Source organism: Phocoena sinus, chromosome 11, assembly GCF_008692025.1.
Source record: "Phocoena sinus isolate mPhoSin1 chromosome 11, mPhoSin1.pri, whole genome shotgun sequence".
Lineage (NCBI taxonomy): Eukaryota > Metazoa > Chordata > Mammalia > Artiodactyla > Phocoenidae > Phocoena > Phocoena sinus.
In genome coordinates this window covers 51,555,139-51,567,247 of record NC_045773.1, presented here as the reverse complement: position 1 = coordinate 51,567,247, position 12,109 = coordinate 51,555,139, and the positions used below count along the sequence as shown (strand labels likewise).

General features: G+C 39.5%; 1 protein-coding gene across 12 annotated transcripts in view; it reads left to right on the top strand.

The window, feature by feature from the left end:
• Nucleotides 1–12,109, top strand: part of FBXL2 (F-box and leucine rich repeat protein 2) — an 86,714-nt gene that overhangs the window by 30,261 nt on the left and 44,344 nt on the right. For 11 of the 12 annotated variants that reach the window (XR_004352099.1, XR_004352098.1, XM_032647952.1 and 8 more), the window contains 2 exons: nucleotides 7,778–7,832; nucleotides 8,081–8,155. The exons of the other annotated variant lie outside the window; for it this stretch is intronic. Coding sequence is in view for 9 of the 11 variants with exons in the window: in XM_032647952.1 (XP_032503843.1) it covers nucleotides 7,778–7,832; nucleotides 8,081–8,155 (130 nt within the window). In the remaining 2 variants the exon portion in view is untranslated. The remainder of the gene's footprint in view (nucleotides 1–7,777; nucleotides 7,833–8,080; nucleotides 8,156–12,109) is intronic. 12 annotated transcript variants of the gene reach the window in all.

Sequence of the window (12,109 nt, the reverse complement as noted above, 5' to 3'; positions counted from 1 at the left end):
AATTACATATATATAATTACTACATCAGACCCAGATGATTTAATTGGTGAATGCTACCAAACATAAGAAAGAAATGATACTAATTCTCTACGTTGTCATCCAGAAAATAGAAGCAGAATAATTCCTAACTTATTCTGTGAAGCTAACATTACCCTAATACCAAAACCAGAAAAAGATATTATAGAAAGGAAAAGTACAGAACAATATCTCTCGTGAACACAGATGCAGAAGTCTTCAAAAAAAAGTTAGCAAATCAGATTGAACAATGTATAAAAAGAATTATACACTATAACCAAGTGGGATTTATTTCATGCATGCAAGGATGCCTCAACATTCAAAAATCAACATAATCAATCACATCAATGATCTAATAAAGAACAAAATCATATGGTCATATTAGTAGATGCAGAAAAAGTATTTGGCAGATTTTAACACTCATTCATGATTAAAAGTCTCATCAAACCAAAAATAGAGGGGAACTTCCTCAACTTGATCAAGAATATCTACAAAAAACCCCCTAAGGCTAACAGTGTACTTAACGGTGAGAAACTGGTTGCTTTATCCCCAAGATCAGGAACCAGAAAATGATGTCCCCTCTTACTACTCCTGTTCATCACAGTACTGCTGAAGTCCTACCTAATACAATTAGGTAAGAAAAGAAAAGAAAAAGTGTACATTGGGAAGGTATACATTGGTTTTGTTTGTAGATTACATGATTGTGTATGTAGAAAATCCAAAAGAATTGACAAAATATTCCTGTAATTAATAAGCAGTTATATAACGTTGCACGATACAAGGTTAATATGCAGAAGGTAATTGCTTTCCTATTGCCATTTCTGGTATTGTTCACCAGCAGTGAACAACTGGAAGTTAAAATAAAAAACAATACCACTTACATTAGCCTCAAAAAATGAAATACTTAGGTATAAATCTAGCAAAAGATCTATATGATGAAAACTCCAGCTCCAGTGAAAGAAATCAAAGAAGGTCTAAATAAGTAAAGAGATGTTACACATTCATGGATAAGAAGACTCAATATTGTTAAAATGTTAATTCTTCCCAAGTTGATCTATGGAGTCAACATAATGCTGATAAAAAATACCACCGAGTTATTTTGTGGATATTGACAAATCTATTTTAAAGTTTGTATAGAAAGACAAAAGACTCTGAAAGGCCAATGCATTACTGAAGAAGAACAGAGTTGGAGGACTGATACTACTGACCTTGAGTTTTAGAAATCAAGACAGGGACTTTCCTGGTGGCAGTGGTTAAGAATCCACCTGCCACTGCAGGGTATATGGGTTCGGTCCCTGGTCCGGGAAGATCCCACATGCCGTGGAGCAACTAAGCCCTTGCACCGCAACTACCGAGCCTGTGTTCTGGAGCCCACAAGCCACAACTATTGAGCCTACGTGTCACAACTACTGAAGCCCGCGTGCCTAGAGCCTGTGCTCCGCAATAAGAGAAACCACCACAATGAGCCCCTGCTTGCTGCAACTAGAGAAAGCCTGTGCACAGCAACGAATACCCAGTGCAGCCAAATAAATAAATCTTAAAAAAAAAAGAAATCAAGACAGTGTGGTGTTGGCAAAAGAATAGACAACTCAGTGGAGCAGAATAGAGAGCTCAGAAATAGAGCCACACAAAGTCAGCTGATCTTTGACAAAGGAGAAAAAGCAGTTTAATGGAGAAAATATATATTTTTTCAACACATGGCATTGGAACAATTGGACATTTATATGCAAAAACAGAATGTAAACATAGACGTTACACCTTTCGCAAAAATTGACTCAAAATGGATCATAGGCCTAAATGTAAAACCCCAAACTATCAAACTTTCATAAGAAAGCATAGGAGAAAATGTAGGTGACCTTCGGTTTAACAGTGAGTTTTTAGATACAACTTCAAAAGCATGATCCACGAAAGACAAAATTGATAAGTTGGACTTTATTAAAATTAAAAACTTCTTCTCTGAGAAGAGAATGAAAAGCTAAGCCACAGATTGGGAGAAAATATTTGCAAAGACATGTATGATAAAGGATGGATGTCCACAATATACAAAGAACACTTAAAATCCAACAAGAAAACAGACCAATTTAAAAAAATGGGCAAAAGGTCTGAATAGACACCTCACCAAAGAACATATACAGATGGCAATGAGCATACTGAAAAGATGCTTGCTATCATGTCATTAGGGAATTGAAAACTAAAATAACAATGAGATATCACTCTACGTGTATTAGAATGGCTAAAATTTAAAAATTGAACAATATCAAATGTTGGCAAGATTCAGAGCACAGGAACTCTCATTGCTGGTGATTCAAAACGGTATAGACACTTTGGAAGACAATTTTGCAGCTTCTAAACTTACATGATCTAGCACTCAGCACTCCTAGGTATTTATCCAACTGAGTAGAAAACATATTCACCTGCATACAAATGTTTATAGCAAGATTATTCATAATCACTCAAAACTGGAAGCAACCAAGGTGTCCTTATATAAATGAATGGATAAACAGTGATACATCCATATAGTGGAATATCATTCAGCAATAGAAAGTAATGAGCTATCATGCCACTAAAAGACATGGAGGAACCTTAAAGGCATGTGCATAGTGAAGGAAGCTAATATGAACAGCTACATACTTATGATTCCAATTATATGACATTCTGGAAAAGGAAAAACTATGGAGACATTAAAAAGATCAGTCGGGACTTCCGTGGTTGGCACAGTGGTTAAGAATCGCCTGCCAATGCAGGGGACACGGGTTTGATCCCTGGTTCAGGAGGATCCCACATGCCGTAGAGCAACTAAGCCCGTGTGCTACAACTACTGAGCCTGTGCTCTAGAGCTCACAAGCCACAACTACTGAAGCCCGCGTGCCTAGAGCCCGTGCTCTGCAACAAGAGAAGCCACCGCAGTGAGAAGCCTGCACACCGCAACAGAGTAGCCCCTGCTCACCGCAACTACAGAAAGCCCGTGTGCAGCAACAAAGACCCAACACAGCCAAAAATAAATAAATAAATTTATTTTTTAAAAAAACAGTCGTTGCCAGAGGTTCATGAGGAGGATAGAAGGGATTAACAGGTGAAGCACAGGTGATTTTTAGGGTGGTAAACTATTCTATATGATACTATAATGGTGGATATATTGTCAAATCCATAGAATAGTACAATACAAAGAGTGAACCTTATCATAAACTGTGGATTTTAGTTAATAACAGTGTGTCAGTCTTAATTTATTAATTGTAACAAATGTGCCACACTAATGCAGGATGTTAATAATAGGGGAAACTCTGTGTGTGTGTGTGTGTGTGTGTGTGTTATGTGTTTCTCAAAATGACGTAATATACGGGAACTCTGTACCATCTGCTCTTATATTTAATATGTTTTTAAAAGGGGAAATAAGCAAATGTTAAAGAGATGTTGTTAAAACCATGCGTGTGCAAAGCTGAGGTATTTTATAGCGTGTAACAAAGTAACTTTAGAAAATTTAAAAGGCAGGAGGAAAACCCTATAGTAAACATTGTAATCAGTGATTAGAGTGACAGCTTTTTCTGAGATGGGAAAGAGAAAAAGATGTCTTTCATTACAATTATTGGTACTAGAGAAGATCACAGCCACTTCAGTAAGGCAAGAAAAAGAATAAAAAATATAATTATTGGAAAGGAAGGAAGAAAATTGTCATTATTCTCAAATGTATTGATTTTGTTTGTAGAAAATCACTAGAATATATAAATGAATTTGGAAATGTTGCTGTATGCAAGACATAGTATATGAAAGTTAAGTATATATACTAGGAACAATTAGTAAATGACATTTAAAAAAATGCCATTTTAATAGTAACATCATCAAATAACCGGGGGGGGGGGAATCTAAAAATGAACAAAACATCTGTGTGGAAAACTACAAAAATTACTGTGAGAAATTAAAGAAGTCCTAAATAAATAATGGAGTATATCATGTTTCTGGGTTGGAAGACTTAATATTGTCAAGATCTCAATTCTCCCCAAAGTTTCTATAAATTCAACATAATTCCAATAAAATTTTATAAAGTTTTCTTGTGTAAATTGATATGCTGATCCTAAAACATAAGTGGAAATTAAAAAAAAGAAAAAAAGAGTAGCCGAGAATAACCAAGGTAATTTTGATGAATAAAAACAAAGTTGGGGACTTCCCTGGTGGTCCAACGCAGGAGGCCCAGGTTTGATCCCTGGCCAGGGAACTAGATCCCATACGCGTGCTGCAACTAAGAAGTCCACATGCCACAACTAAGAAGTATGCATGCTGTAACTTAACATGCTGCAGTGAAGATCCCACGAGCTGCAACTAAGACCCAGGGCAGCCTAAATAAATAAGTAAATAAATAAATAAATATTTTTAACAAAAGAAAAACAAAGTTGGGCTTAACGTTACCAGACATCAAGAGCTTAAAGCTTCATGATAAAAACCGGGTCTTATTGGCACAGAGGCAGACAGACCAGTGAAGCAGAATGCACAGTCCAGAAGTACGGGCTTCCCTGGTGGCGGAGTGGTTGAGAGTCCTCCTGCCGATGCAGGGGACACGGGTTCGTGCCCCGGTCCGGGAAGATCCCACATGCCGCGGAGCGGCTGGGCCCGTGAGCCATGGCCCTGAGCCTGCACGTCTGGAGCCTGTGCTCCGCAGTGGGAGAGGCCAAAACAGTGAGAGGCCCGCGTAACGCAAAAAAAAAAAAAAAAAAAAAAAAAAAAAAAATCGATTCCTATATACGCCTGTGTGTATTTATTTATAACCAAGTTGCAATTTTAGTGCTTTTCTGATGAAGGGTGAAGTTAACACATTTGAGGTAGGAAGCAATTTCCAGGAAAAAAACAAAAAGTTTTGGAAGGGCCAGAACCTGATTTCTGACTACTCTTATTCCTTTAGCTATCTCTGTTTCTATTACCAATGTTCCAGGCTCTGTCATTCAGGGTGTTTATTTTATTCATTGGAACATGATTTGGGAATTTGGCTTAATTTGGCAGTTTGGAGTCTTATCACGCCTATTTAAAAAAAATATATTTATTTATTTATTTGGTTGTGCTGTGTCTTAGTTGTGGCAGGTGAGCTCCTTAGTTGTGGTATGTGAACTCTTAGTTGTGGCATGCATGTGGGATCTAGTTCCCTGACCAGGGATCAGACCTGGGCCCCCTGCATTGGGAGCACAGAGTCTTAACCACTGGAGCACCAGGGAAGTCCCTTGTCATGCTTGTTTAACTTGTGCACATTCAAGTATCTGTGTATGTGTGTTGGGGGGATAATGTAAATAATGAAGGCAGTCTACTTTTTCATTCAGTAATCATAATGTTGGGTAGTAAGCATGAGATGAGAAATGCAAACTTGTGTTCCAGCTATCGATTCTCACTTGTGTCCGAATGTGTGAGCATCTTGTTTGAGTTAGTGTGATTCTAGTGTTTAAAGAGACATGTGTTGGGAATTCCCTGGAGGTCCAGTGGTTAAGACTCCATGCTTTCACTGCTGAGGGCTTGGGTTCGATCCCTGATCAGGGAACTAAGATCCCACAAGCCACACAGCTTGGCAAGAAAGAAAGAAAGAGAGAAAGGGAGGAAGGGAGGAAGGAAGAAAGAGGAAGAAAGAAAGAAAGAAAGAAAGAAAGAAAGAAAGAAAGAGGAAGAAGGAAAGAAACATATTTTCCATACAGCATGCTCACTCAACACAGACTGCTTCATTTGCTGTGCAATTGAAGAAATAGATTCTAGTCTAATCCTGAGGGAACAACAGCTGTGTTAAACTTTCTAGGGCACTTTATGTAGGGTCATGGGCTTGGGCTCTCAAGCCAGACCACCTGGGTTCAAATTCTGGCTCCGCTCTTCCTATGTGTGTGGCCTTGGCAGGTGCCCAGTGTTCCTCTCTGTAAAATGGAGATCGTAATAGCACCTCATGGCATTGTTGTGACAATTAAAGAGTGACAGCTAGCACATGTAAGTGCATAATCAGTGTTAACTATGATTATCAGTATTGTTGTTATTACTGAGAGGTGATAGAGTATGTTGGTCTCCAAGATGGTACATTCTTGAGGGATTTTCAAGGGAAACTTAGTTAACTCCTTTCTACCTTCAGCTTATACTTTAGAACCCAATGCCAGTGTGTGATATGATTCTGCTGTACCATGCTCCTTTCTCTATCTGGTCCTTGGTCTTTTCGTGAGCTGACGATCAGTTGTGGCTCATTGTGGAATGGTTGTATGGCACAGAACACAGACATTTGTGGTGGTGGGGCAAGATGTATTACCACAGAAGCAATGTAGATATGCAGACACCCTGAAATATGTTTAATATATATAAGTACACATTTCCAGCCATCGGCATTTTCCTATGTACAAAGTTCCATTGAGTCTTTTAAGAGCAGTGCAGCCCTTATGCTTCTGTCCTTTGCTTTTCTCTAGAAAATGATTGGAGCCTATATTGCAGAACAGTATCTACGCTGTCACTGGCCCCATGGTGCTGCCTGTGGGTGCTTTATTGTAGGGTGCAGTGCTCTGGTGTTTTATGGATCTGCTATCTTCTCCAAGCCCATGGATTTTCCATGCACTGCTGATTGTTACCTTTGGAGAATTTTGGAGAACTTTTTAGGTGGCTGTTTGCCGTTTCACCTTCCACACACACAGGCACAGACTCTCATATTTACCTTCCGGTACTATGGGGATTGAGACCCTATTGTTGTCCCTGACCTCGTCCCCATCCACTCTTTGTCTCTCAGGAAAGCTGCTCTTTGTTTTCAGCTGTGACTGCGGAGCGCTGAGGCACACACAGCTATTTGCCACTGTGCTATCATCAGCAGCTCATCTCCACTGCCAGAATGTCAGAACCTCCCTCTGACCCTGCCATGCTGACAGCTACTGCTTCCACTGGGGGACTGCTGGTGTCAACTAAGCTTTTGTTTGCTTCTCTCTGCTTTTCTTTTTCCCCATCTTCTGTAACTTCTTGGCTTTTGCTCAGGAAATGAGCTCCATCTTTCTGCCCTGTGAGTAGATAAAAGGTGAATGGGTTTTATTGTTGAGCTTTTCTTGGCCATGTTATTTGAGGCTCAGGCACCTGAGCCTGTTTCATGCATCTACCACCAAAAGTGGGGTTTGCATAGGAATTAGAATGATTTAGCCCTCACTAGGCTCCATGCCTGGGAGGTGAGAGATTGGTCTTTTTTTTTCTTTTTTTTAAAGTTGTCTCCTACAGCTCACTGATTGATGTTGTGTTCATCTATTTATTTATTTGGTTGCACGGGGTCTTAGTTGCGGCCAGCGGGCTCCTTAGTTGTGGCAGTTGGGCTCCTTAGTTGCGGCTCACCAGCTCCTTAGTTGTAGCATGTGAACTTTTAGTTGCGGCATGCATGTAGGATCTAGTTCCCTGACCAGGGATTGAACCCAGGCCCCCTGCATTGGGAGCTCAGAGTCTTAAGCACTGCGCCAGCAGGGAAGTCCTGAGAGATTGGTCTTTGAATAGAACAGGTTATGATCTACTGTTCCATGTCCATGACTTAGAACAAGGGAAATAAAAGTTTAATGAATTCTGGGTTAAGGGGATTTGTGTAGTGTGTCTAAAACAGCTTTGGAATGTGCAAACATTTAATATGTCATAGTAGTGATGAACAATTATAGTGCACTTGTGTATTACGAATTGAGGAATCTTGAAAAAGTTATGAATATCCAAATGGCTCATTAGATTTTATCTTTAAAGTTATAAATATTCTAAAATGTTAACACCATCTCATTTTTGTGCTTTTTTCCCCCTTTCTTCCTAGAATATTTTCCTTCTTGGATATAGTAACTTTGTGCCGATGTGCACAGATTTCCAAGGTAGAGTATTAACCAAATTTGTAATGAAGAAATTCAAGTTTTATTAGAATGAGGATGAGTTCAAGTTAAAAATTAAAATGTCATCTTTTATATGTAACATAACACAATGTTATCATAATTCCACATTTGATTATCAGCTTAATGTCTATCATGAATAAACATTTGGAAATATAAAGGTTGAATCAAGACTTTCTTTAACAGTCGCAATAAATATATCTTTTTCACCCTAATCTCTCCCAACCTCCCAGGCTTGGAATATCTTAGCCCTGGATGGAAGCAACTGGCAAAGAATAGACCTTTTTAACTTTCAAACAGATGTAGAGGTAAGTTAACCTTGTTTTAGACAAAAGACTTTTTAAAAAGATAAGTAAACTGCTCACTCTTTCCTGCCTTTTTATTTTGCTGCATTTAGATTTAATATGAAGTTGCCAAGGTGGAATAGAGAGGAAAAAAACCTGGCAGATATTTGCATACTTCAAGACCAAAATTCTGTTTGCATTTTACTTTTTAACTTTTATCAGTAACAGACTTCTACTTTTCCCCCTTGATCATGTTTATAATCTAAGTTTTACCACTCAGCTTTTCAAAGCCTCACACCTGTATCATTAACACCTGGTTCAATGCTTATCTTAGGAGACTCTTGACAAATATTTATTGATCTGAAAACTCCATTGAGAATTCTAATTCAGCATCAGGAATGGAGAAATGGCAGAAGCAGGGACTCGGGAATGAGGCTGGAATTATGAGATATAACTCCAGCTCAGCCACTTAAGACATTTACTCTCTTAGTGCCTCAGTTTTATTATTTATAAAATGAAGAAGTGAAATAATCCTTAGAGCCTTTATAATTCCAGGATTCTGGTGTATTTATCTGGAAATATGTAAATATCCTCATTTAAGAGTGGTAAACCAGGTCAAATGAGAAAAGTTTTATTTTAAAACAACTTTAATATTAAATACCAATTTATAACCAAAAAGAAACAGGGAAGTAATAAAGAGCATTGTACATAGTAATTGTTGGGAGTGCTGTTTTAAGGGTCTGGGGATGTTGAAGTTCATTATCTACCCAATGTTAGTAAAACCTTATTGATTTCTAGTTTAGCCAACTCAGTTACAATTGTATTTTTTTTTTTTTTTTTTTTTTGCGGTACGCGGGTCATTCACTGCTGTGGCCTCTCCCATTGCGGAGCACAGGCTCCAGACGCGCAGGCTCAGCCGCCATGGCTCACGGGCCCAGCCGCTCTGCGGCATGGGGGATCTTCCCGGACCGGGGCACAAACCCACGTCCCCTGCCTCGGCAGGCGGACTCTCAACCACTGCGCCACCAGGGAAGCCCTGGAATTGTATTTTAATTCAGTTACTCACATAGCATGTTTATCACTTGTTGTTTTTTTTTTTTTTTTTTTTGTGGTACATGGGCCTCTCACCGTTGCGGCCTCATCCCGCTGCGCAGCACAGGCTCCAGACGCGCAGGCTCGGTGGCCATGGCTCACAGGCCCAGCCGCTCCGCGGCACGTGGGATCCTCCCGGACCGGGGCACGAACCCATGTCCCCCGCATCGGCAGGCAGACTCCCAACCACTGCGCCACCAGGGAAGCCCTATCACTTGTTTTTATTGAAGTAAATTCTTTGTATCTTTTTTAATGGATAAGGAAATGAATGTGTTTAACAGTGAGATGGGCCCAAACAATTTCCTGTGACTCACTTAAGCTGGTGTTACCTACAAGAACTGATGGCCAGTGGTGGAGGCCCTTCACCTCCTTCTCTAGGTTACTTGCTGCTTGCCAGGCTCTGGTCCCATCTCAAACCAGTGGAGCAGAATCCCCTACAGGAGGTGGGGCTGAGCACAGCATTTCCCACTGCTCAGGTTGCTGTGCTCTGAGCTTGGAAGCTGGCAGGGGCCTCAGGGCTTCTCACTCCCTGGAAAGATAAGCTGTAGCTCCTGGCTTGGACTCTGGTCCCTAAATCAGGAATTCTTTAATGCTCTTTCCAGACTTCACGATTGCAACAGTGCCCTTCCCAAACATGCTGACGTGTAATTCCCCTTCAAACTGATAATCTGTAGTTCATGGTTCATTGTGTTACTTAGTGATGTTGAGGAGAACATTAAATTCCAAAAATTGTGGTCATTTCTTCTGGCCAAAGAGTCATTGTTTTAAAAAAATTTTGTAAAAAAATTCTGCGGTTTTTTAATTGTCTCCTCAGTTTTCTTTGATGTTTTTTCCAAACTACAACTTTTTGGAATGCACATAAAAAACTTTTAAATTCAGATATTAAAAAATACTATTTCAGGACTTCCCTGGTGGTCCAGTGGTTAAGACTCCATGCTGGTTTGATCTCTGGTCGGGGAGCTAAGATCCTGCAAGCCACGCAGTGCAGTGCGGTCAAAAAAAAAAAAAAAAAAATACTATTTTAAGTAAATGTCATTACCTTGTGCATTATTTGATTTCACAATTTTAGCTGACTGCTGACTACAGCTATATAAACACATTGCAGAAGTACTTGAGTACTTCTACCAACGACAGACCAGTTTATGGTTTACCAGTTACGTAGAGAACTACATGTGAAAAATATAGTCTAATACTATTTAGTTCCCCCTTTGGGCTACCACTTTGAATCCAGGTTGATTCTGAACCAAGTGTGGGGCCTCCCATAGACACTAACAGGACCCTCTGGATGTTTATACTGGGAAGCATCCCATGGATAAACTCATGGTCTCAAATTCATTTCTTTGGGACGAAAGTGGTGATTTATGGATTTGTTGAGAGAAGAGAAAAGGTGCCAAGGATCAGGACTAAGTATTTACTGTGTGCCAGGCACTCTTCTGAGCACTTTTTGTATATTAATTAATATAATCCTCTCAAAAACACCATGTTGAAGAAAACTGAGGCACAAAAAGTTTGAGTAACTTACCTGAGGTCCCTCACCTAGTAAGAAGAGAGAGTAGGTACCTTGAACAGTGGGTTTCTTGACTTGAATTTCAAAGAAAAGGCAGAATAGCACATGCAGGTGACTAATGTGCATTGGGCCTCTCCTTGAGCATCACTCTCTCCTAAGTAAACATCAGGTTTCCCTGATGTTTAGGCATTTTCCATGCCTTTAAAAGTTGAACATTTTGTTGTTAGTCTTCATGGTCGTTAAAGATTCTGTGGGGCCAAAAATGAGAAATAACCAAGTAGTATGTTATCTAAAACTCATAAGTCCAAGGGTCTCTCCATTAGGCCTTATTTTTCTGTAAAGCCTTTCTTTCTAAAATGCATACCTACAACATACTATCTAATAGATGTTACACAGTGTCATTTGCATTTGAAAAGGATTTACTCATTTTTTTCTCTTAGTTGGAAACAGTGGAACAGAAAATTCTGAATGTAATTTTTTTATTCCAGTACAAAAACTTTTACTCTAAAAAAGGAAGAATAGGAAGTTTGTATAAACGTGACTAACTTGAAATGGAGAATATAGATGGTGTGCTCTATTTGTAGACATTGGTGTGGAATTGTTTTTGCTGTTTTATTTAGTACTTAAATATTTATCTTGGATTTCCAAGTCATAATGTTTTTCCTCCCACTGACAGAAATTTATTTTACAGGTGTCTGGAGTGTTGGTTCAAAAACTAATATTTATTTTTTATTTATTTATTTTTTTTGGTATGTGGGCCTGTCACTGTTGTGGCCTCTCCCGTTGTGGAGCACAGGCTCCGGACGCGCAGGCTCAGCGGCCATGGCTCATGGGCCCAGCCGCTCCGCGGCATGCGGGATCTTCCCGGACCGGGGCACGAACCCGTGTCCCCTGCATCGGCAGGCGGACTCTCAACCACTGCGCCACCAGGGAAGCCCCAAAAACTAATTATTAACTTAGATAAGACTCAAGAAAGCATAGATAAAGTCACCAGCAATATCAGAGTTTGGATTTTCAACTTAATTATTAGCCAGATATAATATGTGTGAGCCCTGCTTCTGTGATACTGTGGTTTGATGTGTCCTAGTGAATTGTTAGTGCTTAGAGTTCAGTGTCAAGATTGCTCTTTTATAAAGTGAGGATAATAAGTATTAAAAATGAAACAAAATGGCCTTTTCAATGTTTTCTCCCTTGTGGAGGTGGTAATTGTGCAGAACATACAGCTTTTAGAGTCAGTTAAACCTGTTATAAACCCCAATTCTACTACTCACTAAAGTGTAACCTTGGCAATTTAACCATTTAATTTCTTTATGTGAAAAATGAAGATAATGGATCCAATCTGTATTAGTCAGGATTCTCCAGAAAAACAGAACCAGTAA